A 19,112-nucleotide genomic window follows, 5' to 3' on the forward strand; every position below is an offset into this window, starting at 1 on the left:
TTTCCTTGGTTAAACAGGGCTGTCTTCTGGCTAACCTTTCAGGAAAGCCATAATTGCTCAATATTTCATGAGCTATGATAGATACTTTCCTGGATGCAACTTTACAGTAATTAAAGTGCATTAGATTAGCAGCATTTACCTTATCTTGTTGGTATAGAAGTAGTCACACATGACTTCTTTGTGTTGACTTATATTTTGTTGAATAATAAATGACATAGCATCTTTCACCCAGTAAGCCAGTTGCACTGGCTTCACTATGGCAGTGGCTTCCCTTTGGAAACATTATTTGCTAATCACACGCAGGACAGGCAGTCCCAGTGAAAGGTGTTTTCTCCCCATGGGACTGCCAGACTGAGCTGCGATTAAAGGAGAGAGCACTTCCAATAGGAAGTCACCCATCTGCCAACCCTAGCCGGCTTCTAGGGGCTGCAGCTGATGCACTCCCTAGAGAGCCAGTGTTCGTGTGCAGGCACTGGTCCCAGAACCTGCCAGATCCATTGCATATGTGCAATGGACCTAGCAGGAACTGCGACTCTGTCTCCTGACTGCAGCACGGACAGCCTCTCACGTCCCAGAGAGCAGAAGCTGCCACTAGTTATTTGTTACATGAAACCAGATGTAGGAAAACTTAGGTCTTGGTGAGAACTTTATATTTGTATGTCTTCTAGTGTCTATGAGCCTGATTCAGCAAGTATCGTAACTGCTAATATGCACTCAATCGGCCGATTGTTGAGTACTGCACATGCATATGCATCGCAGTGCACGAGCCAGCCACTGTGATCGGGACTGCGATCACCGTGACTACGCAGACCCATCGCAGAGTGATTGACAGGAAGTGCTGTTTGTGGGTGGTGATGGGGGGGTGATCGGCGGAACGCAGGCGTGCCAGTGTATTTGAACGCCGTTGCATGGGCGTGCATAAATTATCCATTGTGGTCAGACCAAGCTGGATCACTTGCAGTATATCCTGGTCACCTTCTCCCTGCTGTGATATCTCCCCCCTGCTGGATCTGCTCCTCTCACCTGCTCTTCAGCGTGTGGGTCCCCAGGTGACTCACCTTCCCTGCTAGGCCTCCTCTCTACTGTAATTCTCTCCCCTTGTGTGCTGGTCATTTTGGATTGATAATTCTTGTAACACTGGGAGTCCCTTACGCAGTCTGTGGACCACTAACTACATCAACCTACACAGAGATCTAATATCAAAGGTCACCCTCACTCCGATAACACCGTTTTGTTACCTGCTACTGACCCGAAGGGTGAGTGCATTCACAATATACTGAACATTTGATTATATAATAGGTGATTTTGCTGGGGTCGTGGCTTAGCAGGTAAGCCAAGCAGACGTGGATTAGTGCAGATCCTGCCTTGCCTACGTTTTACATCACACAGGCTGCACCCCTTCTTATGGAGACTACACTTGATAGAGATCCCTAAACCCCTTTCATTCTCCTATACCGCTTGCCGGGCTGAAGAGTAGCTCTGCAGCGAGCACGCACATACAACTCCAGCAGAGTCTCCCTGCCGCCTATAAATCGCTCTGTGATACTGAGATAAATGTGTATACAATTTTAATCAATGACCCCCTGAGAGTGTTGGGGCAGTGCCCTCCTGTGGTTCTATTCTAGACAAAGGCCGCACAACTCCACTTTGTGCATACCTGTAGACACCCACTATCTCGGGCCCTCTGTCACTGTTCAACTAGGCTCTCAGAGGCCTCCCAGACATCATACTTCCCCCTGACGACCAACCACTATGAACAGATCAAATGCTAATACCAGAAAACGTGTGGGTGGTGATATCTCCCAACATTTTTGTAAAGGTGACAAGTCCTCGGCGGCTGCCAACCCTCCTTCCCCCAGTCTATCCCAGATGGAGGGAGAGGATATACCTTCCTCAGCTCTATCCACAAAAGACATTATGGCACTACGATCCCTTATCACAGATTTTAAAGAATCTCTAGAATCCAAGCTGGATAAAGCAGTTTCCTCTATCAAATCAGATCTTACCTCACTTTCTACAAGAACCTCTAAATTAGAATCCCGTCAAGACACCCTTCAAAAGTTCCAAAATGAGATACATAGGGACATTGATCATATTGTCCAGGATCTCGCTGATCTCCGCACCAAGAATGAGGATCTGGAGAATCGAGACAGACAAAACAATCTCTGCATACGAAACATCCCAGAAACGGTGTCCCCGGATAATTTAGAGACTTATCTCCACGTGTTCTCCTTCATTCTCCCTGACCTAAGCCTTCATCAGCTGCCCCTTGAAAGAGCCCATCGAGCCCGCAGACCTAAACCAAGAGATGGTGAACCCCCAAGGAACGTAGTCATATGCTTCCTAAGCTTTAAAGATAAAGAAAGAGTCTTGGCCCCGACACGTGGAAAACCCCATATTTTCTATGATAACATCAAATTACAATTCTTCCAAGATCTAGCCCCATCACAATTTTGAAACGCAGAGAACTTCAAGATCTGACGAGGGCACTGCGAGCACGGGGGATCTGCTATCGATGGGGGTTTCCCCTTCAAACTAATGGTTGACTTCAACGGTAAAACAATTATCATCAGAGACCCTAAAGAAGGCAAAGTCTTTCCTACCCATCCGGAAGACTCCGGCCCCCCTTCATCCGCCTCAGGGGTCATATAATGTGATTAAGGCTACATACTGCTTCTCCTTCCCATTTGGGCTTATCCACAAAAACTGGACACTCCTCTGAGAAACATCCTACTATTTGGCAGAGACTACCCTCCTCCGTCATGGGATCCTCATACTGGCTCTGAGTCCCTACATAGACAGCTATTGCATATCCTTTTTCTCAGTCATATCACTCTGTGTTCTGATACTTGCAGTTGTTTCATCTGTTCTACTGTTTCATCGTATTATGTTATGGCTATATTTTTTTTGTACTTCATGTAGCTGTATTTTTAGCAGTTTATGACTCTATCGGGGCTACCGGAATGCTCTGCCCATCAGAACATCGCGCATGGGTTTCACGCGAGTAATATTACCCTATTTTTTTCCTGTTCCTAGGAATCTCTGGCGAACACATTTGAACTGTTTATGCATGTTATATGTTTAGTTAAAATTGACTTTATAATTTATACTTGATAAGTATAACCTCACCTGGGCCTTTCTAATGTATGCTTTCTCTCCCCCCTCTGACAACTCACAGTGACACCTCTGCAATGCTTACTAGGTCTTCATTTACCTCTATTGCACAACCACAAATGGAGGGCCAAGGCTCTCTGACACTCTCACTTCCTTCCTCTTTACATACTCAGTACCCTCCGTTATATGCAATTATTTGTTTCTAAACTATTTTAATTAGTTTCCTAAAGGTAGTTCGGATTATCCTCCCTACTACCTTCCTGGACTGTTTAGTCCCATTCTCCGTGTGTGTTTTCCCCTGCTGGACACGGGGAATCCCCAACCGGTTCTACCCCCCTTATCTTCTACACTTTTAACCCATTCCCATTTTCCCCTTCTTCATTTTTTTTTTTCTTGAAACCGCCCATAAATGTACTCCCTCCCATTCTTTATACGCCCAACTGACATCTTCCAGGACGGCCCTCAACGCCCTTAACGCTGAAAAGACTGAGCAGGCCCTACACTGGCTCAACCAAAAATTCTAGGAAAAGAGCAACAAAGCTGACTCCCTACTAGCCAATAGATTGAAAGCTCAGAAAGCCAGGACCACTATTCCAGCATTAAAAGACGATCACGGCACTAGCCACTATAGTCCATCCACCATCAATTCTTTATTTAAAAATTATTATAAACGCCTCTACAATCTCCCTCCAACAACTGACACCAACACGGACAGCTCAACTGAGGACTATTTGGCCTCCTGTAATCTACCCCAAATCGATACCGCTACCTCTACTGCGCTAAATGACCCCATCTCTGCAGAAGAAATTGTTTCAGCTCTCAAAATACAAACATTTTCAAAGGCACCCGGCCCCGACAGACTTCCAATGTCCTACTATAAAACTTTTCAAACTTCCCTGATACCTCACCTAACTGTGGCTTTTAACTGTATTCTAGAAGGCTCCTCATTCCACCCACACACACGACTAAAGCTACCATAACTGTCATCCCGAAACCTGATAAGGATCCCCTTTTAGTGTCTAATTACCGTCCGATTTCAATACTCAATACTGATCTAAAGCTCTTTGTTAAGGTAATCGCAAATAGACTCAACCCCCTCCTTCCCTCATTAATCCATCCCGACAGGTGGGCTTTGTCCCTTCCAGACAAGCGCTGGACAATACTAGACGCACAATCGATCTAGTTCACTATATCAACACCCACAAACTTCCCTCTCTGGTGCTTGCTCTGGACGCAGAGAAGGCCTTTGACAGGGTCTCTTGGCCTTTTCTTTTCCAAACACTGCGCCAATTCGGGTTCCGAGGACAGTTCTTACAAGCTATCCAAGCCCTCTACACCAATCCTTCTGCTACGGTCTCAGCAGGAAGTCTGCTTTCCGACTCCTTTTCAATAACCAATGGAACCAGGCAGGGATGCCCTTTATCACCACTCATATTCACCCTTATTATTGAACCACTTGCTACTCGTATACGGGCCAATCCTGACATCACCGGAGTCAAGGTTAAACACTCTCAATATACCCTGTCTCTATTCGCGGACGATATACTTTTTACGCTAACAAAACCACTCACTTCTCTTCCCAATTTGTTTCGGGAACTCTCGATATATGGCTCCCTGTCTGGTTACAAAGTTAATCATACTAAATCCGAAGCTCTTCCTCTTCATCTACCTGACAGTATGAAGTTGTTATTGCAATCAAATTTTTATTTCATATGGAAAAAAGATTCCCTCAAATATCTAGGGGTATTCTATACTAAATCCTATGAATCCCTATATAAAGCTAACTCCCCTCCCCTCATCAGTTCAATCCAGAGGGACCTACAACAGTGACAAACACACTTTCTCTCATGGGTGGGCCGCATCAATGCCGTAAAAATTAACATTCTCCCCAAACTACTATACCTATTCCAAACTCTCCCTGTACCTATTCCTTCCCACACCCTCAACACACTTCAAACTATACTCTGTAAATTCATCTGGAACTACCGAAAACCCCGGATTCGTCGAGATATTCTCACCAAGCGTTCTTGGGACGGGAGCTTGGGGTTACCCTCTCTGCACCGCTACTATAATGCAACGCGGTTGAGTCAGATGACCGCCTGGCATTCACCCCGCCATGTCAAGAGATGGGTTGATCTAGAGAGCGAATTAGTGGATGTACACTCAGGCCCTGAATCAGAGCCGGTCTCTTATCTACCCTGGCTGCCCCGTAAACATAGACCTAGATCCGCTCTTCTATTCCCCACTATAGCACTGACACTTAGTAATTGGGACTCCCTTAATAAAAAATTGGATCTCCACACCCTTCCCCTCTAACCCCCATCTGGAATAATCCTGCATTCCCCCCCAGGTCTATCTCAAACAGTGGCTTGCCCCTGGATATCAGCAGGCGTCACTAGGCTTCACCATGTAGTTGAAGTATCCTCCCCTAGATCTTTCTCAGATATTCAAGACAAGCATAAAATTCCCAATAAACTCCATTATCAATATTTACAAATCCGCCACTTAGCCAGCTCAACTCCCTCCGCTCGCTCCCCTCCCAATCCCACCCCCATAGAGAGATTATGCATTTATAGACCTAACGTCAGAGGAGCTATTTCGCACCTTTATCACTTCATACTGGCATTGAAGTCTCCTCCGCTCAAAACACATGAACAGGCTTGGGAAATGGACCTTGGCCTCTCTCTTGGGGAAGAAGCATGGGACACTATACGCTTGACTATCTCTAAATGCCCCATCAGTGTGGCCATCCGCGAGAACTCCTATAAGGTGTATACCAGATGGTACTTAGTGCCAGAACGTCTACATCAGATCTATCCCAGCTACTCTAGTTTCTGCTGGAGAGGCTGCGGCCAACTAGGAACTTATTTTCATACTTGGTGGACATGCCCCTTGATTGTCCCATTTTGGAACATGGTCCGTACCCTACTCTCCCAAATTGTTACCATTCCGATCTCTCCTACCCCAGCTACTCTTCTACTTTGTGCTCCAATCGACTCCATCCCCAACACTACAAATAAACTAATCCTTCATATCTCCTGCGCAGCCAAATTTCAAATTGCCCGTAATTGGAAAATATCATGCTCTCCCAGCCGTCAGGAGCTACTGAACAGAATTTGGTTCATAGCAAATATGGAATATAACACCAGTCTGCAAAACAATGCTGTCCGGACGTTCCATGCCGTGTGGAATTCCTGGTATACCTTTCAAAACTCACCTCTCCCAGGTCTTGGTTAGTCTCGGCCTGACGCTCCCCATGCAACTATACATAAATATATACTTGTGGCTCATTCTCCTCTATTTCTGTCCCCTCTTCTGACTCACTCCTTCCCAACACTCCATCCTCCCTCTCTCTCTTTGAGCCCCTTCTCTATAGTTTTATCCCTTTCCTCCCTCTCACATAAATCCTCTCAAATCTAATTTTCTGTTGGTCCTTTTTCTAACCCACCATACCTATATTACAAACGGTTTTTGTTTGTTAAATATCCGTATATCTTGTGGCAATTGTCGTTGTCTGATTGTTTTTGATATGTTATTTACTAATATTGTCCAATATGACAATTATACAAATTACTATGCTATTACCTTTATTCAATAAACGAATACAAAAAAAAAAAAAAATATCCATTGTGATGCCTTACGCAACCTGAGTACTCATAGCGTGCGCTGAAGTTAGCAATTTCTGAGTAAGGTCTGCGATGGTACTTGATGTTACCGATGGTATCGCAGTCTTGCTAAGGATTACGGATGTGTGTAAGGTAAAGTGGGTGTCCTTATGTAGTGCTGCGGACGGCATAGCGATCACAATGGATACTATTGCAGTGAGACTGCGTGCATAATCGCTATTACAATCGCTATTGCAATCGCAGTTGTGATCCGTAATGAATCAGACCCCATGTTAGATATACATTACACAACACGTAACATGTTTGCAACATAGAATAATTAAAATGGGGGCATTAATAAGTGCAATTCTGATTTCAAAATCAATTTCTTGTTGTAATGTTCTAACTGCTTAATTCTTAATTTTTATGCAGAAATCAATGAAACCGTCATCTGCACAAACGACTTAATAGAGGTGGAGATTCCAAGCAGTTTTTTCTTGACAAAAAACCCTCCAATTTTTGTAAGTTCAATGTAATTTATAAATACAACCAGTAAAACCCTGTATTCTCATGGACATACATTTTGCTCACTAATATGTTCTATATATTATTTTGAAAATGTATATTTGATATACAGCAAAAATCTAACTTGCCTAATCCTGTAGACAGTAAATTGAGTTAAAACTGATATATAATAATAAGAAATACTTAGAACTCTGATAAGGTGAGCAAAAGGCAACGTAAACTGGTTGTTCTAAAGTAGATAGTAGCAGAATACTCCAAAAACATTCTGGTAGGTACATGGTATAACAAGATCATTTGCCTCACATACTGGGCAACAGTCTGTGAGACAGACTTATCCTGGTCTGACACATAGCTTTGATCTGACGCTTAGGGGTATAATTATCGAAGTTCTTTTTTACTTTCGACTTGATGTTCGATTTAGCTCACCTCAAATCAAATCAAATCGAATGTACAAATCCCTCTTCAAATCCAACATTTACTAAAATTCGATTTTAGAAGCCTTTTCTGAATCGATTTCAATTTGATTAGATTTTGAACAGTGATTTCATGTTCATGTACAAATCGAACAGCAATAAGAATTACATACGTTTATTTCTTTCAAAGAGGCTGATCCCAAGGACCACCGGCTCCTATATAGTCCACTATAACCACTCCCCCAAACTATATGACTGGCCCTTGGAAGCAGCTGATCACATCCAAACTAATACTCAATTTACCCAGCAACAAGGCTGTCATTCAAACACACTGTCAGTAAAAAACTAATAATCTTAACACTCCTCAATCCTATTCATATTTCGTCATTCATAAGAATTACATACGTTTATAACTTCCAAACTTATCAACCTTGATTAGCTTACTTAATCTTAACTACAAATAAAGACACAGACACCATAGCTTGGCTAAAAAGGTCACAGCTTTTATTTATAATTGAATCAATTAACCTAACCAGGGTGGCAAAGAGATGCTGCAGACTCAGTTCTAGCTTTTTAACTTACTCCAAAATACTCAGGGAACGCCTAAACCGTTCCCCCTTTCAGACGCACTTAAACCGTGAGGGTCTCACTTCCCTCCTGGGCCAATCCGAGGCGTTTCGTGCAAAAACGCCCGGGTCCCCCCGTGCGGAGCAGGACAAATCCGCCTTGTACATCGAGAGCAAGTGCTCCCACAGTTATCTTGCGTCCCATAAAACCACTGAGCTGCAGCGTACTCCCGCCAAAGCCAGGCCCTAATAGAGACTGGCCCGCCACCCAAAAGAACTAACCAAGAAACGAAAACAAATCCTGAACAAAAAGATTCATACCCAGGCCGTTCAAATGCACGCCATCATGACGAAAGAAACGTACAAGATCACCCTCGAAAAAGCCATGACGCACCACCAAGCCACCTATCGACACGACATGCTTAGACACTGCCACGTTCACCTTCCTCCGTGTTCTTTCCTACGCCCCAAACTTTCGCACTCCTCTCCACGTCAAGCGGGGTGTCATCTCTGACCACACAATCTGAATGGATGGCCATTTTGTACGAATCAAATCCACAATCTCACGCAGACTCACGATTAAACTCACGCCTGTCAGCTGACCGACATCATTGCCACCAACGTGAAGCACCAGCCATTCGGGCATTCCCCATTTTGCCACCGCAGAAACAATCAGTGCCAAAACACCGTCCACTCGCAAACCTCTCACTCCAATCCAATGCACTTTCCGACTACCAATTGGCAAGCCACTAGTCCGACCCGAGACATGTTTTTCCGCCCAAAAAATGTATGAGTGGCCAACCAACCACACCTGCCCGTCTTCTTTTGTCAACACTGTAAAAGAAGAAACCCTAACATGAGAAACCAAACCCAACCTGGATCAAAAACGACACAACTTAAGAACAAAACAGAGCAACTAACTAGCAGGGATGCCAAAAAAGGGGGAAACAGGAACCCGAGTGAAGAAGAAAAAACCAAAAACCTACCCGTGAACCAAATTGGGCCAGATCATGGCTAACGGGAGGAAAATTAAAAAATCCCCTCACACCCCCAATTGTTGAACGCTAAACGTTCAACGATTGGCAGGTAAACAACGTTTTCGGGTTATCGCAGGGTGCGCACCTACAACTTGTCGCAGCGAACATACTTCTTATAACACCCTGACTTCCCACGCCCCACCTTTTGAATATCCGAAGGAGATGCCCCTGCAAGCGCTACACAAGTGGCTGCCCCTATTCGAAAGGAATGGGTGCCATAATCTGTATGATCTAAACCCAATTCTATTAAACTTCACTTAAATAACGCAGTGAACTGAAACTTTGTGAGAGGCTTAGCATCCGCATGAACCAACCACTGAATCCCCCCAACTGGGCGCACCAACATGTATTGCGATGCTAAATGAACCGGGCAAATATTGCGATCCTGCTGCTGCGCAAGCGTGACCCATTTACCCCTACCTGACTGATCCGTTTTAGAGAGACGGAGCTTACAAAGCACCGCCGCATCTCTAAAAACAATGTCCTTATACAACAACCCGGAGGACTCAGATAAACTATTAACTGCCACTAATTCGCTAACCCTGAAAGCTCCAAAAAACGCAGAAGAAAAAGCTAAACGAAAAAGAGCAGCCTGAAACGCATCAGAAGCTACCTTCTCCATAACCTTAAGCAATGCTGCCAAAAGCTGGGTGTCCACCGGCCGACGGTAATCGGCGCGAGCAGGAGCCTGCCTAGCCCAACCTTTTAGAGCCTTAGCAAGAAGAAAAGACCTGGTTGGGTCAAGCAAACCTTTTAGTTTGCAAAAAAAAAGAGACTCCCGCAAGCGCCGACGCCACGTAGGCCCTGGACCTCCCCTGCTGATATCTCTCCCACACAAAGGATGACAGCAACTCCTTCGGAGACTTACCCTCCGAATCTTGGCGCGCGCAGTGACTGCTCCAATCCCGCCATGCGGCCGAGTATTTGCGGAGAGTTGATGGAGCGAACGATTGCATCGCCAAAGCCTCTAAGCCGGCCTGATGATCTGCCACACAAACGGGGGGCATGTCAAACCAACAGCAGAAGCAGACGGTGCAAGCGGCCGAAAACGTTCAAATTGAAAACGAGACAATGCGTCTGCAATCTCGTTAACAACACCCGGTACATGACGAGCTCTAAAACGTATGTTGGCCTCTAAACAGCGCAAAATTAAATGACGAAGCAAACGCAAAACTAACGGAGAGGACGATCGCTGGTTGTTAATGGCATGCACCACCCCCAAATTGTCGCACCAAAAAATTACATGCCGGTTACTAAGACGTGCTGACCAGAGCTCCACAGCAACGACAATTGGGAACAGTTCCAAGAGCAACAAATTACTAGTTAAGCCTTCGTCGCGCCAAACTAAAGGCCAAGCAGTAGCGCACCATTCCCCATTGAAAAAAGCCCCAAAACCAGATGATCCAGCCGCATCAGTATACAGTTGCAATGACCCATTTGCTACTGGAGGCGCTGGCCAAATACGTTCGCCATTGAAATGAACCAGAAACTTGGTCCAAACCCGAAGATCTTGCTTAATCTCTGACGACAAACGAATATGATGATGCGGCTGTCTCGACCCAGCAGTGGCCCTCTCCAATTTCCTACAGAAAACCCTGCCCATGGGAATTATGCGACAAGCAAAATTAAAGGAACCCAGCAGTGACTGAACTCCACGTAATCTTACCATGTCCACTGCTAAACAACCCGCAATCTGTTCTAACAATCTAGCCACTTTGTCGCTTGGTAACCTACAACAACCCGCAACCGTGTCTATCTCAATTCCCGACAGACAAGAAATGGGACCCTCCGTCTTATCTTGCGCAATGGGAACCCCTAAAATGCGAAACAGAGCTTGAGCGGAAAACAGGAGGTCTGCACAGACGTCGCTCTCCCCTGGACCTATGAAGAGAAAGTCATCTAAATAGTGTGCCACGCCCGCTTGTCCTGTGCCGGCATGAACACACCAGTGTAGAAAAGAGCTGAATTTCTCAAAATAGGCACAGGAAACCGCACAACCCATAGGCAAACATTTGTCAACAAAGTAACCTGACTCTAGTTTGAATCCCATAAACTGCATAGCGTCTGGGTGCAACGGCAATAAACGGAAGGCTGACTCAATGTCTAACTTAGCCAGCAGCGCGCCCTGCCCAAAACTGCGCACTAAACCTAAGACTTCGTCAAAACTTTGATATTTCACTCTACAAAAACTATCAGGAATGGCGTCGTTCACCGAACGCCCATCAGGATATGATAGGTGTTGGATCAAACAAAACTTCCCAGGGGCCTTCTTGGGTACCACACCTACCGGAGAGATACAAAGATCCTGCAACGGAGGAACAGGGAAAGGACCCTCCATCCTCCCCAGCAGCACCTCGGCCCTAACTTTCGCTTGCAAAACTTCTGGGTAGTCCCTGGCCAAGCGCAAGTTATGGGGAGACCGGACCCATAAAGGACCCAATATTGGCAGAGAAAAACCGAACGAAAAACCTTCTAACAAAAAAGAAGCGTCCTCCTTATGAGGATATAGAACCAACCAGCGAGCTAGTGCAGCTAAACAAATAGGTCGAATGAGCCTTAACCAGCTCCTTTTGACCCTTCACGATCCTGGGTGGCACTAGCAGACCCTCTACGGCAATCCTTGGCTGGATGTTCCCCCCCGCAGAGACGACAGGAGTGACGAAAACGACAGGACGACCCCCGTGTACATCGGGAGTCGTTAAAAGCAAAACATTTGCCCCTCATAACTCCTGTCGCCCCGTCCTACCACTAGCATAACCCTTGCGAGGATGCATCCCGTCCAAAGGGGGCCGACGCTGCTGAGACACCTCTAACCACACCTCTACGTCCTTTGCTCCGAACGGAATAATCTTGCTGCCATCATGCTTTCTTCTAAATTGCACGTCGTATTCCCTCCATGCCAAGGCCCGCGAACGGACAAACATGTCTAGCACTAAAAAAATATATCTCACTATGTTTACATGTTCATCCGCTCGCGTCTCCAAATAGCACGCCGCAAATACCAGCATGCCCTTCAACCAACTGGTGAAACTACAGAAAGCCTCCTCGCCCATACCCCCCGCCTTCTTAGCCTGACCAAAAGCCTTTTTCATATCCTCGGTAAGCGTAAAGAAGTCGACAAATTTACCTTTGCGAATTCTCCCCCTCACACTCTTTCGCAGGCCGCGAAGAACGGCGGTTTTCGCACAATGCACTGAATCAGCCCCTGCCGCCACTGTAGCTAGCTCAGCACTAACGCCCTGTGCAGCTGTACTCACTGACTTCTTGGCTAAACGCCTGGCAACCATTCTGGCTATTTTACGCGGGCGCGCAGGGGAACCAGAAGAATGAGAAGAAGAGGAGGAGTCAGACATAGACGAACAAGAAGACTCATGCTCACCAGCACCAGATGGACCAGGAACAGCTCCCTCGACTTGCTCATTCGTCGTGGCCGAAGACTCGCCTGTCGTCCCTTTCTCCGCGCACACCGGATCAGCTGTTGCAACAGTGAACGGTTCGCTTGAAGGAGCCTCGATCGCCCTTCGATTATCTGCAACCGGGGTAGACTGGTGAACAACAGGACTGGAAGTCACTACCGTCTGCGCGGGGGGGGTGGGAATGCCGGGCGTAGGCGGAAGGGGTGCAGGCGCGGCTAACAGACGAGCCGGAGGCACCAGCGTGAAGTCGGGCGTCGCGGACAAACTGGTGGAGGTTTGACTGTACATGACAGGCGATGCGGAAGGTAGCATCGGCATGGGAGCCAATGATGCGCTTTGCTGCGAAATTGGCAAATAAGGGAAATAAAGCTGCGGATGAAAACCTGAGAAAGGGTAAGGTCCAAAAGTGGCCCCAGAGTAGTTGGGATAAAAAGGCGGAGAGGACACAACTGAGGTGGAGGGATAAACGGGGGGGGGCGCCCTGGAGCTCCATGAAGCCTGACACCAGGATGAGCCGACTGACAAGGGGGGCGCATTATAAATGGGAGGTGGGGCACTGTTGGCGGGGAACCATGGATTCTGATAGGTGGAAGGGACAGCTTGACTTGGCCAAAATTGGGCAGGTTGACTAATCATGGGGCTGATTGACCCAGGGGTGCTGCTCAAAATGCCCGCCGGAGTTAAGATTGCCGCTGGGCCCGACGTGCAGACCAGGCCGGCGGGACCCCCCGCTCCCCGGGCACCGAAGCCTAATGACCCCACGTGACCCGCGACGCTAACCGCCGACGGGCCCAATGCAGAGTAGCCAGCGGGAGGCGCGAGAATCCGCGCCCCCGCTGGTGCAGCGTAAGCGGCAGCCGCCGCGTGGCTGATGGGCGCCGGCAAGGAGCGTCCACCGGACGCTCCCGTCGGCGGGCCCGATGCAGAGTAACCAGCGGGAGACGCGAGCACTCGCGCCCCCGCCGGCGTAGCGGAAGTGCCAGCCGCCGCGTGACTGCTGTGGGACGGCGAGGAGCGTCCATCGGACGCTCCCGCCGGAGCCGCGTGAGGGGTGAGTTGGCCCGGGGAGGTTGCCGAGGGCACAACCTCCGCCGGGGTAGCGGGACCCGCATGAGACGCTGGTGCAGCCGCACCAGCGTGCACGGGAGGAGGGGGAGCCAACGGGGAGGACGGCTGTATCAGAGGAGAGGAGGGGGGGAAAGGAGGACGCGGGGACAGAACAGGTGGGGAAAGGGGGGGGCGCGGACGCGCAGGGGGCAAGCTGAGGGGGCTAGCATAATCAGCCAGCTGACGGGGTGGGGGAGCAGAGCGACGTGGGCGAGGCATGTAGAACAAGGGGGGAAGAAAAATGAGCTGCTTAGGCTATAGCAACAGGGGCACTGGTACTTAGCTTTTTCAAAATTTCTTTCAAAGAGGCTGATCCCAAGGACCACTGGCTCCTATATAGTCCACTATAACCACTCCCCCAAACTATATGACTTGCCCTTGGAAGCAGCTGATCACATCCAAACTAATACTCAATTTACCCAGCAACAAGGCTGTCATTCAAACACACTGTCAGTAAAAAACTAATAATCTTAACACTCCTCAATCCTATTCATATTTCGTCATTCAATCCCACTTCAAAACGAACTTCAAAGCATCAAATGAATAGACCTGCTTCATGCTTTTATTTTCAGCATGAGCTGCTTGTTTTGACAGATACATGCATACATCAGGGAGATGCATTCATGTATCTTACTGTAAAATGCTTGTTAATTTTATTTTAAAAATTATGAGGGCCCCCCCCCTAAATACACAACCAGCCCCGGACTTTGAATTGTAAAAGCAGAAAGGACATACACTGTGCTTAGGAGCTGATTCAGACCTGCTCGCTAAATGCTTTCGCTCGCTCCCAGCGTATGCGAATCTAACGCACACCTAGCAAGGCAGGCGATCGTACGGCAAGGCATTAGCACGCTCACTATGTCTTGGCGTGCGATCACTTTGTGTATGCAGACGCCCACCAGCCATTCATGATGCCCACTTGTGCACATCATCTCCAGGAAGTGCATGAAAACATTGGTACATCGAGCACCATCAGATGTGCTCGCAGCGCTTAAGGCTGACTATACCTTGCCGCAAGCACTGCGATCACTTCAGTGTGAAATACAACCAGGTGACATGTACTATGACGCTGCCTAATTATGCACGCCTATGAAATGGCGTTGAAACACGCCTGCATTCGTACCTCCACTCCCCCGTTTCTAGTGGCCTGCCCCTGTTACCACCCACAAACGGCCTCTCCTGTCACTCATTCAACTGTCTATGCTGGGCGAGCGAGAGCTTCCCGATCTTTTGCAGAGGTTCGCGCACAGTTATTGCGATACATTCGCATGCGCAGATTGCAAATATCAGCCAGCTATGAGTGATCGCATCCCAAGGAGCGGGTCTGAATCAACTCATTAATCCCTTGCTATAGATGGATAGCTACACATAAAATGAGTGAAAAACATAGACTACACATAAAAACCATAAAGATTTTTTTGAAAGGGCAAATACTTTTACTAATAAGATAGAAATAGAAATATATGTAAAATGTACCAAAACTAGTTACTACCACTATAATGCAGTTCACAATACAATAAACATATTAGAAAATGAAAATAAAATACAATATAGTTGGTAATAGAAAACAGTCTTCTGGTATAAAAAAAAGTATGGGTTCTAATATGTGCTAATAAGCACTACATGTGGATCTCCAATTGCGAATGGGCATTAAATACAGTAGCTTCTAGTGTGGATTTCCAAGTGTGCTTTTAGATGTATTTGCACTGGTTAGAAATATCTCCACATCAATGTCCGTTTGTAACAAGTAATAGCAATTTTGGGATAATAGTTCCTGTATGTAAGGTGAAGTCTGGTACCTGTGCTGGCGTCCCAGTGGAATCACACAGGCGCATTTAGGAGGTCCCGGGACCTCACTTGCTATTTCATCTGTATGAATGTCAGTTATAGCGGCACAATACTTGGTCTAGCAGCTGATGGAATAATAGCTTACTGGAGTAAATTCCGGGCTCGTGGAGCTGCTGCGGCTGTGTTTAGCTCTATTCGTCTCAAGCTCAATATTTAGTCAAATGACTGGTGTAGCAAATATAATGTAGGGTAATTCGGAGCTAGCAGAGCCGCTGAGAATAAGTTCACCTCCGAGCAACTCACGCTCCGTTCTCTGGACGCAGCGCAATGGAATCTCCTGATGGTCTTCAGGCAAAACAGGTATCCGACTGCTGGTAGGTTAGAACAGCAGGTAGTAGCGTCAACCTGAAGTCAATGGTGGGAACCGCAGAATCACCTTTAGTAACCCTGCGTCTCTCACCATTGACTTCAATGATGGGAGCCGTTCTTTGGCGGGGCTGACCTCTCTCAGCCAATGAACACTCAGACACGGCCCTACAAAGGGAGGTAACAACCATCGTGGTTGTTACCTGTTGCGTGGGTCGGGTTCTCGCATTTTTTTATTTTACAAAGACCAAGGATGCCTACAGGGAAAAGTGGACCAATCCAGGTAATTTAGGTGAGTATGTATGAGTGTGTATGTATGTATTAAAAGTATGTTGTATTGAATTATGCTTCAAGCAGTTGTGTAACCTTAATTTTTGCATCCTAGGCATGATGATGTTTCTCAAAGTGAGCATGAGCACTTTGCTCTATAACATGAGTGATATGTATTCAGAATAATTAGCTTAAACATTCACTGTACCATACAGTGATGCTAACTGGGCAGACTATTATCCAATGAACAGTATTTGTATGTTGGCAGTGGCATAACTACTGCTGAAGCATGTTTCACCCATGTGCCCTAAATTCCTGGTTCCAGAACTGAAAATCCATGCAGTTCTTTATTGTCCATGTTCTGAGTGCCCATGCATGATCAAAAGAGCAGAGTCCACCAAAACAGATGTACATGGATTGCCATGTCCCCCAAAAATTGCTTTGGGTTCCAATATTCATGTCTTTCTACCTTCAGGAAAATCCTTTGAGTAAAGAGAATTGTTACATTGAAAGAAACCGTACAGTACAGAACAGCATACTCCACAAAAAATCCAAACATATTTTGAGGTTTACAGTAATTTCAATGTAATATACAGAGTATGGTGCAAAGTCATAGTGAAGGACTTGCAGCTGATCACCTTCTAAATATTTTAATTTTAAAAATGAAACTCCTCTTGTTAATCAGAAGTATAATGCTGTAGCTTTTCATAAATAAAGCTGAATAAAACTTTTGCTATGGATAAGAAAAAAAATAAAAAATCTTAAGTAACGTGACAAATAGCATATTTGTTATTGAGATGTCAAAACTTTTATATTCCAATGTATTGTTACCAGAATGTGTTACATATTTTTTTCAGATTTCTGATTTACATCTTAATGATCCAGAATGTCGGGGAAGAGAAATAGGTGATTCCTACATTTTTAGCATCGAAACCAATTTCACAGACTGTGGAACTATAATGGTAATTTATCACATGCACATTTATCTAAGTCTCAGTACATGCCATGATACAAAATGCTAAATAAGCTAAAGTAACTCATACACACAAAACTAGATCAGTTTTTATCATTGTACTAGACTACTGAAAGCAAATATGTCATTATATATAAGTATTATACAAGTTTATAAGCTTAGTTTAGCTGGGTAATGTATTATTATATTACAGGAGTTAATGGCAGATTATATATTTATCAAAGGCTCAAAGTAATAAATCCTGCAAAATTAGATATTTTTGCAGGATTTAGTGCTTTTACCAATATACCAAAGCACACCCACAGATGAAGGCAATAGCTGACTCTGGATGGTGTTAGCCAGGTTTGTCTACATGAAGAAAAACTGTATTGCTAAATGAAGGCACTGTCTCCGGTGGATGCATGCGTGCGTGCAGGCAAAATACAGTGACCTTCAACATACAGCGGGTAACATGTAGAGAGGAGATTAATAATATAATACACAGAATATTTAGTCATCAGGAAGCAAACTAAATTATTTTGATTTAAAAACAAGCTGATTTAACACATAACTCTCTCTTTAACACATCCTTAAAACATCCATAGAAAATAAAGGAATACCCCAAGGGCGTATCTATAATGGGTGCAGAGGGGCCCACACCGTACACCCTGCACCCATATTTTTTATTATTTACCTCTCCGAATTCCCGTGTCGCCTGGAAAATGGCTGCCGCTGCCATTTACCCTGCATTTTGCGCATGCGCAGTAGGGGAATCGCTGGAAAAATGGTGCGGCATGTGCAGTAGACTCTGGGCACAGACTAGACTGCAAAGTGTACTGCTGCTGTTAGTCTGCTGCCAGCCCCTGGAGAATGAGGAGGGGGCTCCTCGGATGGGGAAGGTACACGGGCCCCCTCCTCTCTAAATTCGCCCCTATAGTGCTTTCAAGCTAAACAAAGGTGTTGAGTAAATTCACACTAAGGGGTACATCTACTACTGTGTAGCAGCAGTAGGAGCGGAAGGGCCCCCCGTTCTGGCAGTGTCCGGGCCTGGGACTACAGTGCCGGCAGTCCCCCCCTGATGGCGGCCCTGCCCCATATATTAATATTGTATCATTAAAATTCTATATTAACTTTCATACGACATCTAAGGATAAAAAATGAAGCTACTGTTTTATTTCAGGCCTCAGATGACTCACACATTGTGTTCATCAACACAATACACAGCAATTCCTCTGATGTAATAACAAGATCATATATCAATATTACTTTTGCCTGTCGCTACCCAATTAATTACATGGTACAGCAGCCAAATGGGGAGAACAGGATCAGTGTTGATATAAGGTAAGTCTTATATTTATCATCAATTTAAATGCTATGTTTCACCAACTTATAGGGCTTTCAAGAGTATTTCGTATTAGTCAGTCATGGTTTTATCAGTCTGTGTGTGTTTAGTTGTTGTGCAACAATCAGCTTACTGTGCTAATACAGATGTGTCCTCACTAACCAATCTTCAGGTCACACCACATAGCCTGGTTTTACAACTAAACTGCTGCATGCGTCCCATTGCTCAGTGTCTATTTTTTACTGCATTTGAGTCTGTATCTCCCTGCTAATATGATAAAAGCACTAGGTACTCATAGCCTGTACATCACTAGTGGAATTGCACCTATTAGCAGTGTCACAAAAATGGTAATCTGAGAAAGAGACCTGGGCCTGATATGACTGAGCTGCGCTAAGCGTCCCGCCACGCAACATCAGGTGAGTTTACACTGCCACAATTGTGAGAAAATTACAATTTCTAAGCCCTCAATACACTACAATCCTGCTTGTATGCGTCTCTGATGTAAAACAGACACTATGCAACGCGGACATCAAAAACTAGCTACAGTGTGAACATCAAAAACTAGCTACAGTGTGAACATCAAAAACTAGCTACAGTGTGAACATCAAAAA

The 19,112-nt window shown here is 45.7% G+C and overlaps 1 protein-coding gene across 2 annotated transcripts in view; it reads left to right on the forward strand.

Moving 5' to 3' along the window:
- The window catches only part of LOC148518427 (pancreatic secretory granule membrane major glycoprotein GP2-like), a 60,426-nt gene that overhangs the window by 27,361 nt on the left and 13,953 nt on the right, over positions 1 to 19,112 (forward strand). The window contains exons 2-4 of one of the 2 annotated variants that reach the window (XM_088477638.1): positions 7,152 to 7,240; positions 17,065 to 17,169; positions 18,340 to 18,500. In XM_088477638.1, coding sequence (XP_088333764.1) covers positions 7,152 to 7,240; positions 17,065 to 17,169; positions 18,340 to 18,500 — 355 coding nt within the window. The remainder of the gene's footprint in view (positions 1 to 7,151; positions 7,241 to 17,064; positions 17,170 to 18,339; positions 18,501 to 19,112) is intronic. The other variant, XM_088477639.1, reaches the window with a different exon arrangement.

This window comes from Taudactylus pleione, unplaced genomic scaffold, assembly GCF_031769625.1.
Source record: "Taudactylus pleione unplaced genomic scaffold, aTauple2 ptg000201l, whole genome shotgun sequence".
NCBI lineage: Eukaryota > Metazoa > Chordata > Amphibia > Anura > Myobatrachidae > Taudactylus > Taudactylus pleione.